The 24,074-nt window shown below is 37.8% G+C and overlaps 1 protein-coding gene across 3 annotated transcripts in view; it reads right to left on the bottom strand.

Moving 5' to 3' along the window:
- The window catches only part of Rngtt (RNA guanylyltransferase and 5'-phosphatase), a 271,102-nt gene extending 249,511 nt beyond the window's left edge, over positions 1 to 21,591 (bottom strand). Inside the window, exons 1-5 of one of the 3 annotated variants that reach the window (XM_063233201.1) lie at positions 21,289 to 21,591; positions 12,255 to 12,496; positions 11,352 to 11,461; positions 8,942 to 9,045; positions 8,765 to 8,853 (exon numbers count right to left, since the gene is read on the bottom strand). In XM_063233201.1, the coding sequence (XP_063089271.1) occupies positions 8,765 to 8,853; positions 8,942 to 9,045; positions 11,352 to 11,461; positions 12,255 to 12,330 (379 nt within the window). In that variant the 5' untranslated portion in view covers positions 12,331 to 12,496; positions 21,289 to 21,591. Of the gene's footprint in view, positions 1 to 8,764; positions 8,854 to 8,941; positions 9,046 to 11,351; positions 11,462 to 12,254; positions 12,499 to 21,288 lie in introns of all 3 variants that reach the window. The other 2 variants (XM_063233199.1, XM_063233200.1) reach the window with 2 other exon arrangements.
- Positions 21,592 to 24,074: the final 2,483 nt, after the last annotated feature.

Genomic DNA, 24,074 nt, shown 5'->3' on the forward strand with positions numbered 1-24,074 from the left:
TATTTTGAAGTCCTATAATGCTTTCATTCTTTCATTTTGATTGGTTTTGTTCTGTTTTGTGTTGATTTTATTATGTCTAATGGTATGGACAGCTATTTTGAAGAAAATAAGAGGCACTATGGTACCCATTGCTTATTTTCTATTTTGTTTTGAAGGCCTGTATCACTTTCATTGTTTTGTTCTAATTAACTTTATTCTGTTTGGTTTGGTTTTATTCTCTTTAAAATAAAAAAATTCAAAAAGAGAATTATAGGCCAATCTTTCTAATAAACATACATGCAAAAATTCTTAACAAGATATAAACAAAGAATGCATAGATATTAGCATATAATACAGCACATTTTCCAAAAAAAAATAACACATCATGATCAAGTAAGTTTCATCCCAAGAGATGCAAGGATGGTTCAACAGATGTAAGTCAATAAATGTAATACATCACTTAAAAAGAAGCAAAATCAAAAGCCACGCAATCGTAACAACAGTCACAAAAAAGGCTTTTGACAAAACCCAACATACATACTAAAAATCCTGAAAAAAACAGAACCATACCTGAATATGATACAGGCTATTTATGACAAACCAATAGCCAGCAACATAGTCAATAGAGAAAAACTAAAAGCATTCCCTCTAAAATCAAGAACAAGACAAGGGGGTCGGGGATTTAGTTCAGGGGTAAAGGCACCTACCTGGCAAGTGTGAAGTCATGAGTTTGATTCCTGGTACCAAAAAGAAAAAAAAAAAAAGAACAGAACAAGACAGGATGTCTACTATCACCTCTTCTATTCGACATGGGACTTGAAACATTAGCCAGAGCAATTAGATAAGAAAAAGAAATAAAAGAGATACATAAAGGAAAGAAAGAACTCAAGTTATCATTCTTTGCAGATCACATACTGCTCTCTATAGAAGACCCAAAAAACTCTTAGAATAAACAACGATAGCAAACAGAATATAAGATCAACAAATAAAATCATTAGCATTTGTGTACACCAACAATGAATCCAACAAGAAGAAACTTATGAGAACAGTAACATTCACAGTAGCTTCAAGAAAAACAAAATAACTAAAAATTAACCTAACCAAAGAAGTGAAAGATCCTGACAAAAAGAACTACAGTACTCTGAAGGACACTAAAGAGGATATGGAGCCAGGCATGGTGGTACAGGCCTATAATCCCAGTACCAGGGATACTGAGGCAGGACAATTGCTGAAAATTCGAGACAGCCTGGGCTACACAGTGAGCTCAAGGATAACCTGCACAAAGTGAGACTTTGTATCCAAAAGAAAAAAATAAAGAAAATGGAAAAATATCCCTTGCTCCTGGATAAACAAAACCAATATTGTCAAAATGGCCATACTTCCAAAAGGAACCCTATTCCCACTATTGGTGGCAGTGTAGACTAGTGTAACCACTGTGAAAATCCGTGTGGAGGTTCCTCAGAAAACTCGGACGAGTCGTCCCATTTGACCCAACTGTTCACCGTACCACATCTATATATCACATCCATGTTGAAGCGAAGGGAGGGAAAAAACAGGAATCAAGATACATCGTATACAGGGACAAATTCCCTATCATGAATATGATTATATATCTAAACTGTACCAATAAGCTTAATTTTAAAACATTTTTAAAAGATTAAAAGTGGAATCTAAAGCAAACCAACATTTCAAGAAATTGGGACTCAGAAGGCTGAAGCAAGAGAATCACAATACATTTGATCAGCCATTGTGTACTGAGACTAGGCTTTATTTAAAAAGATACTGCCACCAGCTTATTATTAACTACATTTTCTTATTTATATCAATATATTCAGAATATATTTGTATAGCTATATTTTGTCATTATATAACACTTTCTTGGGGAATTTGTTTCTTAATTTGACTTTAAGTGACATACGGATTCATTTCATTATATTAGTTTACCTATGAAATGAAGACAAATTTAACGTATTGCCTTGAAATAGTTAATAATGACCTAATCTTTAGTTATAAAGTATAACTTATGCACCACTAGATGGGCCCATTCTCAGAATGAAATAAGGAAAACTGAAAAATGTTTTTAAAATCAGATTTTATTGGTACATTTTAGATATACAAAATGACCATATTCATCCTAAAAAATTTGTGCCTGTACATGATATATCCTGATTCTTTTTTTTGCCCGTTCCCCTACCCTCCTTTCAACCCCTGAAAATGCTTTTTATCTTTTAAATACTGAAGGCATATCTAAGCTTGTACTAATTGGAATTGTTAAAACATGGACTATATAATCTTTTGAAGTTTTCTGAGATTTGTTTTGGTGAAGATTTTGTAATTTTATAATCCTTATTTAGGAAATCTAGTCATCTATTAACATTTTCTCTCATGACAATTCATTCTTAGTGTCTGCTCTGTCTCTCTGTCTGTCCTCTCTCTCTGTTTAGGTATTTTTGGTTTTATTGAGAAAGGGTCTTGCTGTGCGGTTAAGGCTGGTTTTGAGCTCACACTGTAGCCCACGCTGACTTTGAACTCATTGTGATTAGGGTTAGAGTTACAGTCCAAAATGTCAACAGAATGTCAACAGAAGCTGTAATACCCTGGTATAACTGAGTAACAAAAATTATATGGATTAAAAAAAGGAAACCAACAATTCCTAAGAACCTATTATGTGTTAAGATATTTTTAAGTTTTTATTTAATCAAAAGAAATTTTTTTTAAAAATTTTTACAAAAATGAACATGTGTAGGGCTAGGTGTTTAGCTCAGCGGCATTAAGTGCCTGCTCGACAAACTCAAATTCATGAGTTCAATCCCTGGTACCAAAAAAAAAAAAATGAACATGTGCTTACTTGTGAAAATATACATTCATAAATCTATCACATGTACTATAACCTATAATAATTAGCAATAGTCAAACTATGTATCTGCTACATAGTGTACACTTCACCAAAAAATGAATTATTTCAATTTTAGCATAAAACTTGATTTTCAAATTTTTCCTGTCCACAGAATTCTTATTCTCAAAACAGTTTTACTGGGGTTTGGTGGCACATGCCACTAATGGCAGCACTCAGGAGGCTGAGGCAAGAGGATTACAAGTTAAAGGCTGGCCTCAGTTATAAAGCAAGAACATATCTCCATACCAAAAAGCAAACAGAAAAAAAGCTAATTTCTGCACATGCAAATAAATATACACTGGCCCAAAGTCTCTTATTAGTAATTACAAGTTTAAAAATTCTGAAGTCAGGCATGGCAGCATATGCCTGTAATCCCTTCACTCAGGAGGCTGAGGAAGGAGGATTGCTACAAGTTCAAGGGCCACGGGGGCTACCTGATGAATTCAAGGCCAGCTTGCACTACAAATTGAGACCCTGTGTCAAAAAAAAAAAATTCTGAAGAAAAATAATTTTGATAAAGCATTTAAAATCAAAACAGGACCTCAACAATGAGATAGTCTATTTCTGCCACTCAGAATTAATATTCATGTCTAACTGCAGGAATATTAATATGTTTAATTACAGGATGCTAACACCCAGATTAATATTCTTTTGCCACTAAAAGCAACCAGGCTCCTTGGAAAACTGATACTCTATCTAGAAAACATCTTTTGCCAAAAATCAACAGAACCAGGGCCGAGAATTTAGCTCAGCAGCATAAGCGCCTGCCTTGCAAAGCAGGAGGTCGTGAGTTTGATCCCCAGTAGCAAAAAAAAAACCGGAACCATCAAAGATGGGATGATATCAAAAAGATATCAAAGCAAACGTAAGGGAGCACCCAGTGGCCTAGAAGAGAGCACTATCAGAATGAATATTAAGTGCAATGGATTTAAGTACATCAACCACACAAAAATTCCTAAGCTTATGAATACTCCAAAAATAAAAACAATTGTACATCACTGAAGATTGCTAAAATAATAATACACTATTCTGGAAATATAAAAACACAAGGAAAGACTCATATCTAACTTACTTTTCCAGTATGAAATGCATTGCAGGATAACCAACTGGTGAAAACCAACAGTTCTTCACTAAAGGAGAATTTCATCTAAGACCAAAAGAATCTGAGAAAATGACATTTTGCAATTCCTCACGAAATAATGGACACTAAAGCTACTAGGTAAAAGATAACTTTCTAACAGAGGAAACCAGCTGCACACCACTGGAACTTAGTCTCTGCAGTACCACAAGTAGGACTACCAGATATTCTGTGCCTCCTAATGTGGTAGAAACAAAGTGCATAGGATCAGCTATGAAGTTTTGTGATCTAAGATCATAAAATTGAACATAATTATGTCTTTAGATTTAACTACTAATTCACAGGACAACACAATACATGAAGGAATAGGTAACCGGTGAATATTCCTAATCTAAAAACACAAAATGCTCCCACACTGAAAGTATCTTGAATACAGATATGACATTGCAAGTAGAAAATTCATTTCACACCCATAACTGTTTAAAATTACCTTCAAGCTGGGCACATATGAAGCATAAATGAATTTCATATTTAGACCTGGCTCTCATTCCCAAGATATTACATTACTCCGAACTTTGAAAAAAAACTCCACCTTCTGAAACACTTCTGGTCCCATGCACTTTAGATAAGAGATAGTCAACCATATGTTGATAACAGAGAAAAATGCCACACAAATCTAAAATGTGGACTATTTTACAGGAAATGACTGGGTTCTCTAACCAACTGAAGTCATTAAAGAGAAAAAAATCAGAGAAAATACATGCATATAACAAAATGCAATGCATGACACTATGAGATCCTGGTAAGAAAACCGAATTCGAAAGCAGGAACGGTAGCCCACGCCTGTAACCCAGCACTTAGGAGGCTGACACAGAAGGAAGATTGTTGAGTTTGGAGTCAGCCTGGGATACACAGTAAGCTCCAATACAGCCTACAATATATAGCAAAATACATACACACACACACACACACACACACACACACATATACTAGCAAGGCAGCATCTGGTAGACAGAGACCAGATGACTGATATTCAAGCCCAGCCTAGATAAACTAGCTATTTGGTAACAAATGCTATGGTAAGTAAATAATTTTTCAATGGCTGGGGATTTAGTGCAGTGAGAAGGTCCTAGGTTCAAATCTCAGTAGAGGAAAAATAAAAAACAAAAATAGGCCCCAAGGTGTTTTAAATAAGGAATATGAAGCTATAGTTCTTCCTAAAAAGAATAGTTTCAGGCAGTTCATTATCAACTGAAGGTTCAATCAACTGTTAATTGCAACTCATGGATTAACAATTATATCATCTAGTTTAACGATGATCTTTTTTAACCCAAGCAGCTCTGAAAATAAACAATTTGAATATAAATTTTGCTACATCATAAATGTTTATTATTGGTCACAAGTATACTTCTGCCAGAATATGTATAAAACTGATGAAAACTCCTCCTCTGAAACTAAAACAATTAAAATGTTAAAACAGGCCAGTATTTTTAGGCCTGCTGTATTCCTAGAGCTCTCTGGGAAGCTGAGGTTGGAAGTGCAGGCACAGAATTCTAGCAGCCTAGAAACTCATAGAAACTCTGTTTCAAAATTAAACCACTTGGGACATAGCTCCCTGCCAAGACCCTGGATTCAACTCCATGGGGCAAGGGGATCAGGTATGAGAAATATTGGCCAGCTGTTACTCCAGAGCAGCTATACCAATTAGCACTGTAACATAATCCATCCAGTCCTTGACAATGACGGAATTTTAAATTTTTTATGTCTTCACAAGTTTTATGAGGAGAAAGGATAAAAACATATATTTTTAACTACATCTCTCTTTTTTTCTTTTTTTTTTTTTTTTTTTTTGTCTTTTTGTTTTTTATCGGTATCAGGGATCAAACTCACGATCAAACTCACGACCACACACTTGCAAGGTGGGCGCTTATGCCACTAAGCTAAATCTCCAGTCCACTACATCTCTAGTTAACAACTAAGAGTCCAGTTTTTTCACGTCTCTTGGCTATTTGTATTTCTTCTGTAAACTGCTTTTTCACTGTGTTCCATCTTTTTTAATTAAGGCCTCTTTCACCTCTTAGTTTACATGTTTACACATAAGCACTGACTTTTTCTCTGTCATAGATGCCTCTAACATTTTTCCCAATTTGTCAAGTATCTTTTTGTCACATTTCTGTTTAAGAATATAAAAATTTGTTCATTAATAGTAGCTGTTACTCAGTCATTAACAGTCACATTTCAAGTTTTAACAGTAGTTCTCAAAATTAAGGGTACACAAAAATCCCCTAAGAACTTTATCTTAAAAATCTAGATTCCTGGGCTTCCTAACCATGAATTTTAATTATGTAGGTCCAGGATAAAGTCATAGAACACACATTACCAACAGGTATCCTCAGGAGATTCTGATTTAAGCAGTCCAGAAGGGCTCCTAAAAATGCTTGTTTATGGGTTCTACTTTCAGTGTTATTCATGGCATATTTTTCCTTACTCTAAAATTTAAAAAACAAATACCTGGGAATGGTGGAACACATTTGATTCTGGGAGACTGAGGCAGGAGGATCACAAGTTCAAACTCTGCCTAGGCAAGCTAGCAATTCAGTGAGACTATCTCAAAAACTTTTTAAAGGAGATGAGGGAAGGTAGCTCAGTGTGAAGGCCCCAGGTTCATTCTCTATTTTCAAAATATTTAATCCATCCAAAAGTATTTATTAAATGACTGGTCAAATGCCTGAACATTATTTGCTGAATAATCATACCTTTCCCTTCTGATTTGAAAAACAATTCCCTTATCATCAAGAAAATACTATTTTGGCCTTCCTACCTATATGCTTTCATAACTTATAAGAAAAATCCCCTCATTGTTTTTGTTATTCAAATTTTTCTTACCCATAATCTTGTTTGTTTTATTTGCCAATTCTTTTCCGTGTTTAACTAATATTTACTGGCAAGGCAGGCAATCAATTTTACAAATATAAATTAACTCACAGTCATTCTGCCACAATCTTATCAAGGTTGTTCTAGGAATAACATTAAAAATTTGAAATTGACATGGAAACAAGTAATGTCTTCCATTTTTTAAGTCTTCAACATTACGTATGTTCAATTCATAAAGACCACCGACATTTTTTTATTAACTTTATTCCTTGGTGTTCTGTATTTCTGTTATAGCTTAAAAAATGATTTCTCAACTGAGATATCATGGGACCCAATCTAAACTCTAATCCTTACTGCTGTGTAACACTGAGCAAGTCACTTAACCTTGCCATGCCTCAATTTATTATAAAATGGGTTGACAATAATACGTACTTAACAGGGTTGCTATGAGAACAAAATGAGATAAGTGCATGAAATCGCCTATACAGAGCTTAGCAGAGAAGTAATGGTCAGCACGTTAGCAAATATTAAGGTTAGTGAGACTGTTCTCCAAACACAGTTTCTAAGTAGTTACTCTTTATTTGTAGGAAAGTTGTTGTTTTCATATTCATCTTGTGTAATGTATGTTCCCTGAACTTTACTAACAGTTTTTCAGTGACTCTCTGAATGAAGAAAAACTTAAAAATTAAAAGACAAACGAACTGGGGGATTTTTCAGACAAAGTTAATTAACCTCATTTAGCTATCAGAAGAGAATGATTCAAAAATGCTAAAACAAGTGACTGGTTATATAGAAAATATTTAAACTACAGCCTCAATTTAAACCATATGCCTTCAAGGCCAGAGATTTGCCTGCCTGGCAAGCACAAGTTCCTGAGTTTGATTCCCAGTACCAAAAAATAAATACATAAACCACATGCCAACATAAATACTAGAAACACCAAAAAAATAAATACCAAACCTTGAAAATTCTAGACCACTCCTAATAGAATTTTTATGATGACAAAAAAAAAAAAAAAAAAAAAAACAGAAAATAACTCAACTGTCAAATTGCCATTTTAGGAAAGTTATCTATTATTAGCTGACTCCCCCAACCCCAGTCCACATTAGAATTCAAGCTGCATGAAAACTAGAACTCTATTTGGCCAGTTCTGAAATAAAATTATGGTCTCACTCTGTGGTTCAGGCTGGTCCTACACTCCTTATGTGTGTCAGCCCAGCCTTGAATGTGATCTTCCCACCTCACCCTCCTAAATTACGGGATTATAGGCATGACCACATCTGGCAGCCGGGACATGTTTTATGTTTTCTTCCCTGATATGTTTCAAGAGTCCCTGTCCTGACACAGGACAGCAATCAATAAATATTTGCTTAAGGAACTCTCTATCCACTGGAGATTAGACAAAATATAGTATATCCATAAATCAGAATGCTAATACAGCAACAAAATGAACTATAGGTACACACATCAACATGGATCACTCTCAGAAACCTATGGAAACAAATGACAAAGTTTCAGGGGAATATGTATAAATGTATAAAACATAAAACTATTACCAAAAAACTTAGTAGTTAAGATTGAAGCTAAACACTGTGGCATACTCCTATAATCCTAGTACTCCAATGGCCTGACGTAGGAAGATCTCCAGTTCAAAGTCAGCCAGGACTATTTAGTGAGACTCTGTTTCAGAAATAAATAAATAAATAAAAGAATTTGTAGAGGATAGTTTTCCTAACACTATACCTAAAGAGGAATGACTGGACTTTATCTGGAAAAACATACAAAATACAAAAGTAATCTACTATATAACTCACAAAACTCTTTACTTGGTGACTACTTAGAAGAGAGGTAAAACATTCCCCATGAGCCCACTTGCAAAAAAAAACAGAAATCCAAATGACAAACAAAGCATTCAACAGTGCCAAAACCAATCATACCTATAAGCTCAGGTGGGTTTCTTTCATTAAACCGCTCACAGAGACGAATGAATGTCTCAGTATTCTCAGTTGTAGGGCATTCACCATGTCTAGTAATATGGAAAAAATAATTTTTTAATAAAAAGATTACAAATTTCAATTAAAAGTTTCAATTAAAAGAGACAACATATAACTTACCCTTTACATTGAAGTTTTATGTATTTGATTCCTTCTTTTTCTATATCATGCCTGTCATAGAACCTTGAAGTATTTGTCAGATCTACCAACAAGCTCATTTTAACCTAAAAAAAAAAGAAAGAGAAAGCAAATTTACTAGTAACTAAATTTATTGCAAATCAAGTTAACTAAATGGCTATACTACAGTTTATTTATCCTCATGGAGAGAGGTATAGTGTTCCCTCTGCCAATGAACAACTGACAGTAGAAGTACTATTATTCAAGCTTTATTTGAGGTAACAACTCACCAGGTACTCAATAAAATAATGCCTACAAGGAAGAGAAAAATAAGGAAAACAGACTCTACTCTCAACATGAGTCTACTCGAAAATTAAAACACACCACACTTTTTCAGCATCTGTCTCTGCACCTATGATTTATCATAGAGTCAGGAGCAGACACAGCATCAGTATGAAATACACACAGTTCTAGGGCAGAAACATATCACCCAGCACCCAAAAAAGCCACCATCACTCTGTTCATATTTACTGACTACACCACATTGTATCACACACTATGAGACAAGTCACTTACACCACACAAATGGACATGAGTATGCTCCCCTTTCTTTCTGTTGACTAAGAGTCCTATCTATTATCTGAAAATGCACTGAAGTCTAAAACTAATACACTTCTTAAAGAAGCAAGGTGAAAAATGAAGAGAGACTTGTAGGGTATATAAGAAAGCAATTTTTAAAAAAAGCAATTTCCAGGGCTGGTGATTTAGCTCAGCAGTGTTAAGCGCCTGCCTGGCAAGCAAGATGTCATGTGTTCAATCCCCAGTACCAAAAAAAAGCAATTTCTTTCTTCTCTTCCAGGAAATCATAGAACACACAGTAATCACTAAAAAGAAGAAGAAGAAGAAAAAAACAAAAAAAGAAAAAAACTCATCTTCATTTTCAGTGAAAATAAAGAACATACGAGATCAGTATGTGCAACAGAAGTATCAAAGTCTACCAATACCTAAGACCCTATCTCAAAATAAAAAATAAAAAAGGACTGAGGATATAGCTCAGTCCATACTAGAGTCAGCCGGCAATGCCACCAAAAAAAAAAAAAAGAGACATTCAGTCATACTTGTGTATCTCATTAGAGACTTAACTGCATCTCTCAATAAACTGATCACAGTCGTTTTTATAGTTTTTCTTCCTAGGTTGCAACAAAAGCCATTATTTTTCTGTTAAACACTAACTAAAATCATTGGCTTGTTCAAGGGGCCACATGGTATGAAATACCTTTAAAAATTAGAATCACATACAGCTTGGTAAAATAGCCTCACTAAATATTCATGCCTGCCCTGAGCCCAAACAAAGGAACACAGTGAGTTCACTGATCGTTTATGACATTCTGACATACACAGGACATTCATACTCTGGAAAGAAGAGCAAGAGCAACGATCTGCACTTGTTAAATCATGGTATCTCACTGTCTCTGTCTCTGTCTCTGTCTCTGTCTCTATCTCTGTCTCTCTCCCTCCTTTCCTTACTGCTTACAGAGAAACTGTTGGATTTCCCTAAAGAAGACTGGTCTAGCCAGGCATGGTGGTTCCCGAGTGTAATCCCAGCACTCGGGAGGCTGAGGCAGGCAAGGCCAGCCTGAATTGCATAGAGACCCTGTCTCAAAAAGACAAAAAGAAAAACACCCTGCCTTAAAGTCGACTAGTCTACATAATGATTAGTCTCCATTTTTATGGGGGAGAAGTGGCAAAAACATTTAAATTTCACACATCACAAAGAAGTATCCTTCAAAAATACACTCATTCCACCTCCTCTAATGAGTTCTACTGACTATTTTACAGGACATCAACTTGTTGCCCGCTTGAACTGGGCTGCTGTAACTGCCCTTCCTAAGTCTTCCAAGTAGCAGAGACTAGAGGCAAGTTTCACGAAACCTGGTGTTATCTCTACTGATTTCTTCAGATACTGGTTATTGCTAGACACAAAGATTAAGACAATAAATGGATTTTTTTTCATAAAAGGTAATATGAGGAAGTTCCTCTGAAAGATTTCTATAGCCACCACCGGAAATTTAAACATGTGCTGACAAATGTATAAATTCTGCAGTCTAAGAATATTGTACCTGGGGCTGGGGATTTAGCTCAGCGGCATAAGCACCTGCCTTGCAAGCAGGCAGTCATGAGTTCAATCCCTGGTACCAGTAAAAATACAAAAAAAAAGAATATTGTACCAATGTCAGTTTTCTGCATTATATAAAATGCCACTACTAAAAAACTAGGGAAAGAATTCCTAGAACTATACATGCAAGTTTTTCAACTTCCTCTATTAATGACTTTAAAATAAAATCTTTTTAAAAGCCACATAGAGAACAAAATCAAATGAGAAGCAAAAAAAAAAAAAAAGTTTGCTTCTTACCTTTAAACTCTTTAAATAATTTGAGAGCATACTGGGATGGAACCGATTTTCTTCAGCAACTTGACTATCATATCTTGGTCCCAGCATTGTCTTCAGAGGTAAGAACTTTCCTAAACAGTAAAACAGGTAATATTGTTTATTAAAGAAAACACTTCAGGTTAAAACTCTATAGCTAGCAATTCTCAAAATCACAAATGCAAACATAATCCATAAATGCAGCTATTCATGAAATACTCTCAGTCTAAATGGTACGTTTTAAAGGTCCTAAAAAAGGCATGGTGGTACACATTTGTAATCCCAGCACTCTGGGACACTGAGACAGAATATTAAAAGTTCAGCCCAGCACTGGCAACTTAGCAACTTACTCAAAAATCTGTCTCACAATGAAAAGTAAATAGGACTTGGGATGTGGTTGATTATGAAGGTCCCAAGTTCAATCCTCAGTACAGCAAAGAATAAAACAAGTAAGTCTTGCCTTGGGGCTTTTAAGATCATAATAAATTCTACAAGTTGGCAACCAAGATAAGGCCAAAAGCCAGGAGCGATGGCACATATATCCAGGAGGTTGAGACAAGAGGGCCACTTGCCTCCAGGAGTTCAAGACCATCTCAGGAAACAGCGAGTGTTACTTCCTCACCTTCAATTCACCTATTATACACATACATTATACATATGTGCAAAAAAATGTAAAGACTTTACTTCTTCGTAACAGTACCTAATTTAAATTTTGTGCTACCATTCAAGACAGCCCACAGTGGAATTGGGGATATGACTCGGTGGGACAGCACCTGCCTGGCAAACACAAGGTCATTAGTTCAATTCCCAGTAAGGAGAGGAAAAAAAAAAAAAGAGAGAGAGGCCACAGTCAATCGAAATTCTCTTCCCTCACTCCTTTCACTTTACCTCCTCCTAGAGGCAAATCCATTCCTAGGAGGCAGAAACTGTGGCACAGTGGGGAAGCAGACAACTGCCACTTCATAAGTCATCATCTGTCTTCACTGGCTTCTAGTAGAATGAACACACTGGCAGGGCATGGAGGCACTCGCCTGTAATCCCAGCACTCAGGAGGCAGGGCAGGAACCAAGAGTCCAGTGTGGCCACGTAGTGAGTTCAAGGCCATCTTGAATTACAGAGTCAGATGCTGTCTCTCAAAAAAAAAAAAAAAAAAAAAACTACACCTGGTCTTTGTGCATTACTCACCAAAGTAGCATCTGCTGAGACAATTAAGGCCCACCCCACCGCTGGATGGACCAATGGAAGACTATCCTCCATCTTCCAGGTTCTGACCCCAGCTACTCCTAGCTAGCCACTGCACGTCTCTTCTAATCGTCCTTGCTGGGCTCACTGAATCCCCATCCAAAAGATAAGCATTACTCTTTGACAGGCCTCAGGAGCATATAATCATGCCTTCATCAATCCAATAAACTCTTTAAGAAACCTGCAATCAAGTAACTCTGCAACCCATTCCAACCTGGCTTCTGACTCCAATCCCACTGAAAATATCAGCCACTAATACCTTCACATGATTACCACCTTTCCTAGTACCTTAACGTTGGCATCTGACAACTCTTCCTTGCTTGAAAAACTTTGTCATCAATAACACCAGAATCCTACAGTGTCTACTACTCTAACACTAACCCTTTTAGTTATTCCTCCTAATTCCTTTGTTTCCTCTTTTATCCTTTACCCAACTTCAAATGTCTGGCTTCCCAGGGTTCCATTCTAGGCCTTCTTCTCTACTCTATATTCTCCACTTGAAGATTTTATCCATTGCTATAGCAGAAGAAAACGCCATTAAGCAAATTCCATTTATTTTCTTTTTCCAGGGCACAGGAAAAAACTACATTTCTCAGCTTCTCTTGTACTTGGAATAAGGTCATATGACTGGATTCTGCTCAGTTCTATACGGGGAAGAAGTTATGCCACTGCAAGGCTAGCCATAAAGTCTCCTAAGAAAGCATCTATTCCTGTTCCTCCTCTATATGACAACTCTTAAGTCACACGCGTAAGAGGACAGTAACATAAGACAGAAACAACCTAGAGTTACCAATCAGAGAGAAGCTACCACAAAAAGCTCCCCTACCACACAATGCATTGTAATATGTGCAAGAAATAAATGTTTTTATATATTTGTGCTGTGTGTTAAAGAAATAGCATTAAATACTTAGTGATCATCTACCACATCTTTAAAAACTGTCTTCATACTCATTCACACATGCACATCTCCAACTGGAACTTCTTTGAATTCCAGACCATATAATCAAATGCTTACTTAACATCTCAACGTGGACAACGGGATCTTTGAGTATCCTCAGCTGGGCATGTGGCAGCACTGAGGAAGGAGGATGGCCACAAGATTAAGGTCAGCCTGGGCTACCTGGTGGGTTCAAAGACCATCCTGGGCTGCACAGTGAGACTCTCTTTCAGGAGAAAAAAAAAACGAGAGTCTCCTCTCAAATTTCTGTCAAATAAAAGAAAATTATGATATTGAAATAAAATAGGGGCTGGGGATTTAGCTCAGCGGCATAAGCACCTGCCTTGCAAGCAGGCAGCCGTGAGTTCGATCTCCGGTACCGGTAAAAAGGAAAAAGACAAAAAAAAAAAAAAAAAAGAAAAAGAAATAAAATAGTAACAACCTTAACATCTCAACGTGGACAATGGGGATCTTTGAGTATCCTCAGCTGGGCATGTGGCAGCACTGAGGATGCTCAAAGATGCTTTCTTAGGAGACTTTATGGCAACCTCCTTTCCCATAATGCAGTGGTGGCAAACCTATGGCACATGTGCTGCAGCCAGCTGTTTATTATCACTGAAAGGTTCACCATCACTGCCCTAATACACCAATCATCCCAGCGAATAAGCTATTAATGGAGGATCCAATTCTAACTCGTTTCATTCTGAATTCAACACCAAGTTGTGTCGATTTTTTATTTCTCAAATCAGTCTAATATTCTTGACTTCTCACTTCCAAACCGTCAATCATTGGTTCCGCAAATCTGAAGCTCCGCCAGCCTCAGCGTGGTGCCTACCCAACGTACGCTGGACAGCACTTTCCTACAACACTGGCTTCCACTAGCAAACCTGAAAAATTGAACGCTCTGCTTTTTGCGCATGCGCCACCATTCCTCCAATCAGCTGTCAGAACTTCACTCAGCCACTCCTTCCAACTCCACCCTCTGTAAAACTGAATAAAAGCTCAAGGCTTCATTGTCTACCCAGGGGATCTTGCTCTCTACTTACTGCAGCCCAGTGCTATGACAAAGGCCTTCTTTTTTTCCTTTGCTCTTGCTTTTCTACTGCGCCTAGGAAAAACCTATCAATCACCACTTTCTGTCACTTGGCCTACCACAACTCTAACTCGCGTCTCCACTTCCACTTTTTTTTTTTTTTTTTTTTTTTGGCAACAGGGATTGAACTCACAACCTCACGCTTGCCAGGCAGGCGCTCACGCCACTGAGCTAAATCTCCAGCCCCTCAACCCAATATTTTAAAAACTTTGATGCAGCCAGTGTACATGAGAAGTATATTAACATTAGAATCCCTAATCATATCCTACTAGCCCATATGATCTGGCTCTTACTCTCCATCCTCTATCCTCACAACACAATTTTTCAGTCCCAAATCCTACCATCATTTTATCCTAACAGTGCTTTTCCACCTCTAACTATTTAGCACCCCCCCACAAAAAAACTTTCTACTCCATATAATTAGCCTATCATCTCTGAGAAGCCTTTCTTGATGTTCTTCTTCCCAGTTATCCCCCAACCCCAAAACAAATACATTATAACCCCGAAACAAAAATGGCATCCCATCATATTCTACACTACAATTATTAATAGAGTGTGGTTGTTCTTGCAATAGTGAGATTCAACCACAATACCACTAAGCCATGTCCCCAGACCCAGACTGTGTGGTTTTAATGTGATGTACTCATCTCCCTAATCCCAAAGGCTAAGTAGACTCTCATGTATTTGCTAAGTAAACATGCCTACGGTCCCAGTTTCTCAGAAGATTGAAGCCAGACAATTATTTGAGGTCACACATTAGCAACCATAGCCAGGTGTGGTGGCACATGCCTATAACCCCAGCACTCAGGAGGCTGAGGCAGGAGAATTGTTGCAAGTTCAAGATGAGCCTGAGCTACAAAGTGAGCTCAAGGCCAGCCTGAACTGCATAGAGACCCTGTCTCAAAAAGACAAAAAAAAAAAAAAAAAAAAAAAGAGACTAGCCTCAGAGATCCATCTCAAAATAAAAATGTCAAGTCACCATCACTGTCACAGACTACCTCTTATCTTCATATTCCTACAGATGCCAGTAAATTCTTTATACACTGTAAGTGTGAAATAATTTTATATTATGTACTTCTAAGATATCACCAGTCGGGTATGGTGGCACACACACATAAACCCAATATTAGGGAGGTTAAGACAGGAGGACTGCCACAACTTCAAGGCCAACCCAGTCTACTCAGTGAATACAAGGCCAGCCTGAACTACAGTCTCCAGGGGAAAAAAAAAAATTACATGTTTGTTTTCTTCTGTTTACCTGAACCCCAGCACTCTAAAGTAGAAACAAAAGAACTCTGCAAAAATAAAGTTTAGTCTTATTTCCAAAAACTCTCTCTCATTCCAAGCCTGATTTAACTAGAGAAGGTGACTTTATAAGGTAATTGTACATACTTTAGTTTAGGAAAATCATAAACTTTAGTACTAAGATCCTCCTAATGTTTACCACAAAAAAACTTGAGTGGCCATACACACTGTCCTCAATTTGAAAAATATCAAAAGTTTACTGGGGCTGGGGTAGCTCAGTGGCATAAGCACCTGCCTAGCAAGCCACTGAGATCGTGAGTTCAATCACTGGTACCAAAAAAAAAGTTACAGTAAGCATGATTACTTTTATAATCAGGGAGAAAAAAAGAGAATAGTACAAAATGGGAATGTGGCAAGGTACAGTGGAGCACATAATCTAGCTACTTGGCAGCCTAAGGCAGAAAGATTACAAATTTGAGGCCAGCCTTGACAAATATGGGCGATCCTGTCTCAAAAATGAGTTGAGGATGTAATTCAGTGCTTTTGGGATTCAGCAGTCCATATTGGAGACTGAGAGGAGGAGTATTATTACTTCTCACTAAAGTTAATAAAAATATAGTTAGTACATCTTGCCCTACTATAAAACTGTTAAACCTTGCCTTTTCCAAAATACACAATGTGTCACAAACACTTCTAGGACTCAAAAGACACAGAACTTCCATGGAAATTCAGAGAAAAATAAAGAATTCTGCTATATTTACTTCCCTTTCTAATCAGCATCACAAATCAGAGTACTGATTACTAGTAGAAATCTAGTTTGGCTGTCTGTGTGGTCCAGGATTCTATTCAAGAACTACAATTAATCAGAGAAGTAAACCTAATGACTCAATCACAAGAAGGAAGAATCTAGTTTTGCAGGTCAAAATATCACAATATAATCAAAGAGTTAAAAAAAAAAAAAAAAAAAACACACACACACACACTTTTATTCCTGAGCTCCTCCATTCCTAACCAAGTAGAAGGGGAGACACACTACTCAATTTCTTAGACAAAAAGTAGCCTGGAGCTTAGCACCTTACTTGCTGTCTTCTTCCAGAAAGAGCCAGATTTGTACCAATTATTTAACAATAAGCCAAGGTTCTAGTATTTTTCATTGCCATACAGCAGACCTTACATTAGAATTCTGATTTTTTTAAAACATATGGGAGCATGGTGACACATTCCTATAGTTCCAGTTACTGGGAAGCTGAACAAGACGATTATGAGTTCAGCTTGGGAAACTTAGCAAGACCCCATGCCCTGGCAAAAAAATTACCATAGTAATAATGATTTTTCAGCATCTTTTAAATATTTTAAAATATGAGGACTATAGTTCAACTGACCATTTGCTAGGTTCTACATGGTAAATAGTGTTTCTAATTACAAATATAAAATGTTCACTCTGACAAGAATTTAAGATTTTGTTTTCCTTACAAATACAGTATAACAGATAACTGTAACAAGGGACCCATGAAACATGTTCAGGCTAAAAAAAGTCTGGCATCTAGGGTTAAGAGTTTGCTCATCGGTTAAATATCACATGATTTATATGAGAAACCCAAAATATAAATAATGTGAAGACCAAAATAAAAAAGAGATGACAAGAAACAGAAAGATAGACTTCGTGGAGATGGAAAGTGATCAAAGGAAGAGGGGAATGGGAAAGGTGGGACAGAGGAACAAAATGGTTCAGAACACGAGACCCACATGTACCAACTGCCCAAGATAAATGTGATTATTATGTACCACAAACAAATACTAATAATGTGTCTTTATAATTCCAAGTAGAAAATCACATATAAGAAAGATGTACATACTATGAGAGACTGCAGGAAACAAAGTCAGACTCAGTGGCCATGAAGATCTACAAAGAAAAATCTAAAGAACTGTGATCAATGTTAAAGAATGATTTTCAAGTAGAATTATCTTCATTTTAATTGCAAATGTGTGAAAAATGGTTCAAATAAGCTAGATAAAATGGCACACCTCTGTTATCCCAGCTACTTGGGAGGCTGAGGCAAGAAGATTAAAAAAGATAGTAAGTTCAAGACCAGCCTGAGCAACTTAGCAAGACAAAGTCTCACAATCAAATATAAAAGGGGCTGAGGATATGGTTCAGGGACATAGCGTCCTGAGTTCAATTATCAGTATCAAAATAAAACAGGCTCAAATATAAAATTATTACGCTTTTCATAAAAATTTCCTCATACTAAGACTTGCTTAGATTATACTTTAGTATCACTTTTATCTATTAATACAGCTTTATTAATTGAAGATATAAAATAAAATGTCAACATAAGCTGGTAAGGTCAGAGATTTAGCTCAGTAGCATAAGGGCCTGCCAGACAAGTGCAAGGTCTTAAGTTCGATCCCTGGTTCAAAAAAAAGACAAGCTGATAATATAGAACAAAATATAGAACAAAAAAGTGACCACAGACTCTCCTCTTCCAACAACTTTAAATAATTAGGTCATCATTACCACCTAATTATGAAAAGACACTCAACATGAAGTATTCACACTTTACTACACATGCTTTTTTTTTTATCAAAACTACCTTCTAAAAAGGGCAATAAAGTGAAATTAGTTAAAATGTAGCACTTTTATTTTTCAAATGAAAGTGTTAAGAGAATAAAAAGCAAAGGGAAAGGGGCTGGGGATTTAGCTCAGCGGCATAAGCACCTGCCTTGCAAGCAGGCAGTCGTGAGTTCGATCCCCGGTACCGATTAAAAAAAAAGCAAAGGGAAAGATACGCAAAAGCTTATCGTCAAAAAAAAGCTTACAGTCAACAAAGGACTTGTATTGACAATCATAAGAAACGAACATCCAGTAAGACATATTCAATTTAAAAATAATAATGAGAAGCCAGACATAGTGGCACACACCTGTAATCCCGCACTCTGGGAGACTGGGGCAGGAAGATCCAAAATTCAAGCTCAACCTGAGCAACTGACCAAGGTGCTGTCTCAAAATAAAAAATAAAAAACAGAGCTGGGAATGTAGCTCAATCTGAAGGCACTGAGGAAAAAGAAGTTGCCAATAGAAAGTCAGGCCTATGATGACATATGCCTTTAACCCCAGCACTGAGAGAATAAGGCAGAAAGACCTTAAATTTAAAGCCAGCCTGGGCACCAAGGGAGTTCAAGGCCATCCTGAAATACATAGTAAAATCCTGCCTCAAAAAGCCAACAAACATCAAAGCAAGCTTGGGGTTTTACCCAGTGGCAGAGCTCCTGCTTACATGAGGCTCTGGGTTTGATACTCAGGATCTTAAAAAGAAAATCAGCTATAGATTTGGACACATCACAAAGATATATAAAAGATATCTAAATAGTCCAAAAATAAAAGATTCTCATCAACATCAAACCACAGTAAGACATTACTACACATTTATTACAATGATTGAAATTAAAATGACTAACATATTATGTTTTAGAGAGGATGTAAAGAAAATGAACTTTCATGCACTGACAGTGGGAATGTAAAATACTATCACTCTGGAAAAGAGGTTGGCAATTTTTTTTTAAAGTAAACATATATAGGCTGAGTGGCTTAAGCACCTTCCTGGCAAGTGTGAGGTTGTCAGTTTGATCCCTGGTACCAAAAACAAAAACAAACAAACTAAATAAATAAACACATATAGTACCTACCTTATCCAATCATTTCTCTCCCAGATATTAAATAAGACAAATGAAAGCATATGCTCACACAAAAAAATTGTACATGAAACTTTGTGGCAAGACTTTTCATAAGTAAACACTGGAAATAACCCAAATGATTGTCAACAACTGACTGGATAAAAAAGTGTGATGATTGGATTAATGGACCTTGGACAAAAAAAAAAAATGTGATGAATTCTTAATAATGGGAATACTACTCAGAAATAAAAAAGGAATGAACTAGTAATATATGCTAAAATCAGGAAGAGTCTCAAAAATAATCATGCTCACCAAAAGAAGCCAAACACTTCCAAAAAAGAGTATATATATTTTTATTAGAAAAACTTTAGGTAATACTAATTTACAGTGACAGCAGATAAATGGTTCCCTGAGCTGGAAATTCTAAAACACTGTATTGTAAATACAATCAAATACAAATACAGGGGTAAGAGGATGGAGGAAGGGTTAATGCAAGTTAATCAGTTAACCACTGAACCCACACACAAAAAAAAAGGCTTTCTAAATATATGCTAAAAAACTCAACCCAAAGCCCAGATTGGTGGACGTTTACCAAAAAAATGTCCAAATTATCAATCACAACTCAGAAGCAGAAGCAACAAAGACTTCGGTGTTCCTCTTTTCCTTTCTTTTTCTTTTCTTCCTTCTTTCTTCTTCTGGTTGGTTGTACTGGGGCTTTTAAATCCAGGAACCTCTCTTATGCAAGGCAGGTGCTCTACCTCTGAGCTACATCCCTCACCATTGTATTTTGAGACAATGTCTTTCTAAAGTCAAAAAATACATCTTATGCTTGTCTGGACTGTTCTCCACTAAAGCTTTCCCTGCTTCATGTTACCCTGCTTACTATAGCTAATGTAAAGTCATGGCTATAATTCATGTATTCCTTCCTCAAACTTTACTGTAAAAATGCTCCAACAAGCTTGTATTTTACTGTAAAAATGCTCCAACAAGCTTGTATTTTACATGTAGGTCCAGCCAACATAGTTCAAACTGCTACCTAGCCATGCAAAGTTTGTTCAGGCCATTCTTTTTTTTTAGCCAGCATTTGTAACGGCACGATAAACTCAATCATTTCAAAGAACTCTCCGTTTTGGAGTTTTAGTTTAATAAGGGTGATGAGTTTATGGGTGTTCCCCTGAATATACATGTGTGTCACCAAACTTTACCGAACTATATACTTGCAAGTTTACTGTATGCCCAACTCAATAAACATAGAAAGCCCACAATAAATGTCATTTTTAAAAATACAAAAAAACTCCTACTCACAGACTCAGGGTCGACCCACACTTGCCTCTTCTCTCCTCTCTCCTCTCTCCTCTCTCCTCTCTCCTCTCTCCTCTCTCCTCTCTCCTCTCCTCTCCTTCCAAGAGGCAAGAACCTTCCCAAAATGTTCAAAAACTTCTAACTAAGCTTCCAAATACCGTCCACTGTCTTACTGGCCCTGAGTTCCCGCAGAGAAGCCTCCTGTCTGCCGCCCGGTTCGCAACACTCAGCCTACAGGAACAGAGACCAGGGTTCCCGATCCACTCCTTCCCGTTCACGTTCCTACTCATCCACCAAATCTCCGACCGCGCACACTCTTGTCCTGAAATACCGCTAACCGGTGCTGAACCAGCGAAAGCTGCGCTGTGCAGTCAGCCCAGCCCCGGCCCGGCCGGAGTGGGGATTCGAACACCCCTCTCCCAGGTTACCTGCCACCGGCTGGCCGCGCCGCGGACAGTTCAGCCACCGCGGTGGGATTTTGTTGTGAGCCATATCTTAGGTCCTCGCAGATCCGACCTGTGCTGCCGCTACTCAAGAGTCCGGTGGGCACCAGTGGCACCGGAATCCCCACCAGGACCCGAACGCCACCAGCTTCTGTCCGGGTAACGACCAGGGCGGCGCGCCACTTTCATTCAGGATCCGCAGCCCTAGACGAGCCCACAATGCATCGCAACTTCCGCCTCTAAAGGCCCGCCCCCGCCTTTCCGAGGTCAGAGGGGAAGAGACGGAAGTTCAGTATTGGGAATAACACGAGCAGTTAAAACCCCGGCGGGTGGGCGGAGCGAGTGTTGCCCGGCCACGCCACGCCCCATTGCGCTGTAATTCGCCTATGCGCATGCGCAATTGTTCGCTTACGGAAAGTAGGTCAGGCGAGGTTTGTTTTCTTTTCCCATCTAACCAATCTAGAGAGGCCTTCCAAAATTGTAGGAAACCAAGCATCTGAGCGCACTTAAGTTTATCCGCCGCTTTTTTTTTGTTTTTTGAGACATGGTCTTGCTACAGTGATTCTCCTTGTCTCAAGCTCCTGAGTGCTGGGTTTCCAGACGTATGCCATCAAGCCCTCCTTGTCCACGTCTTTGTTAAAGACATCGACCTACTAAAAGGCCTTCCCACTGCTTGGTGTCCCGTCAGATATGGGTTTGATTTGGCATTTGAAAAAGTTCTCTCTAATGAGGGATCAGGAGGACAAATTTTAGAGAAATTCTAAGGGCAGTATATCAGTACCAAAAATGTGAAATTTCTCTTGGAGCATACTGTTGAGAACATACTAGTCCATTAATCCACTGAGTGCCTGAAATTAATTTCAAAACGTTTTAGTTTTGTTTGTAGATTTCTACAGCCAAGTTTTAAAATATATTTGGGAGTTTCAGAAAGTTCGTGTCAAAAAAGTTATTAATTATGCATATAAAATTGCCAAAGGTCGGAATTAACTGGTGGACAGCTATTATGTGGCAGTGTTCTTTGCTTACCAAATAAATGATTCCTTGTTTTTCCCCTTCAAGTTAACCCCAGGTGTTGGAAGCATTTTAAAATGTCCTAGAATGAGACTTTCTTCAGTTACCAGCCTAAATCAAAAGTAAATATAAATCTGGATGATGGTTAATTAACTATAACAGCGCTTTGACTTTAAGAACTGTTTCAAATATTGGAACTGCAAGAGTGTGAGACTGCAGGGAATATATTTTTAAAGTGTCAGCAGAAATTTTCTAGGCAACTCACTTCTGTATGCCTGGACTCTCTCAGAAAGAGGATTCTTGTATAATTAGAGCCCGATAGCTATCTCTTTGTATTGGATCACATTCGTGGTCTATCCCAGAGTTATTTTGCTCAGAACTTTTAGTGAAAGTGTAAACTGACAGGACAAGACCCAGTTTTGTACAGACCAACCATCTTCCCAAATGATGCCCTATTAGTTCCTTTCTTTGCTGGAAGAGTAGAGTGTGGGTTGTGCCCAAAATGATATAATGTTTGATTCCAAGCCTCATCATGTATGGGGCCCTTGGCCCAAGGATATAGCTCGGCTGCACAGCACCTGCCTGACAAGCATGAGGTTGTGAGTTCAATACCCAGTACCCCAAAAGAAACAGAGGAGACGGGGGAGGGGAGGAAGGGAAAGGAAGAGAAGGGGAGGACCTTAACCCATAAGAGCAGGAAAAACCAAGGGATAGCAAATTCAACTATCCCTATCTGGGCTCTACCACTGTACACACCACACCTACCTGGGAATAGGAGTCCGAAGCAAAGGGAGAGCTTTGTATCACAAGCGAGCAGCTGTTACTTGCTGTAAGGAAGCAGCGTGTGTTTAACTTTTACCCCACTATCTAGTCATGTTGTCTCCATTTTCAGTGCTGCCACCAGGGAGTCCCCTGTGGTTCCCGTTTGCCCACCATAGAAGGGAGAATAGGAAGGTAGCTTCCAAGGATTTCTCTTTCCCTACAGGAATCCTTGGCCTGCTGAGTGTTTCTGCCTTCATGGCTCAGAGTCTCAAGTCTCTTTATTGTTCAGTGAGAAGAAAAGCAAATGCCCACAAAGGACCAGCATGACTCCTCTCTGGATTACTAGAACCCCCAATTCACCATTCCAGATAGGTCTCTTTGTTAGCTGTAGGCTCTCTTCATGGGTGAATTCTTCCAGGGAACATCCATTCGCCTGTAAGAGAGGAAAGGATGAATACAAATAATTTTCATGTTAGTGAAAAAAAAGAATTTTCCTCAGAGCAATTCTTTTGAGAAATTTTATTTCATTAAATGTATATAAATCTTCTAAATGCTGAATGAAAGGCTTGCCTTTTTTACAAGCCAGGGCCTGAGCTCCATCTCTTTGAAATGTAAACATCAGGGAAGGTCCTGTCCCTGTCTCCCATCACTTTGGAAGTTTAGCCTTCCCTTTTAACCCTAAGGAACCTTATTCCAGGCTGTATCCGCTGTTTGTATAAGAGATAGCGGTAACTAACTGACCCAGGTGGCCACTCCAGTTACCAATCAAATGTACACATGGACAAGTTATGTTCACCTTGAGAATATCTAGGTAAAGGACTGTATAGGCTTGGATATGCAGGAGTGAGATCACTTTCTTCTCTCTCTCTCTCTCTCTCTCTCTCTCTCTCTCTTTCTCTTTCTCTTTCAGCCTGATTTAATGTTTTTTTTTTTCAATAATGAAATGCTTTTCTTCCTTTTTCATGTTACAGGAAAGTATTTATCTGGGTTGGTGAAGT

Source organism: Cavia porcellus, unplaced genomic scaffold (assembly GCF_034190915.1).
Source record: "Cavia porcellus strain 051 isolate PalLab524CR breed Dunkin Hartley unplaced genomic scaffold, mCavPor4.1 scaffold_22, whole genome shotgun sequence".
Taxonomy (NCBI): Eukaryota; Metazoa; Chordata; class Mammalia; order Rodentia; family Caviidae; genus Cavia; species Cavia porcellus.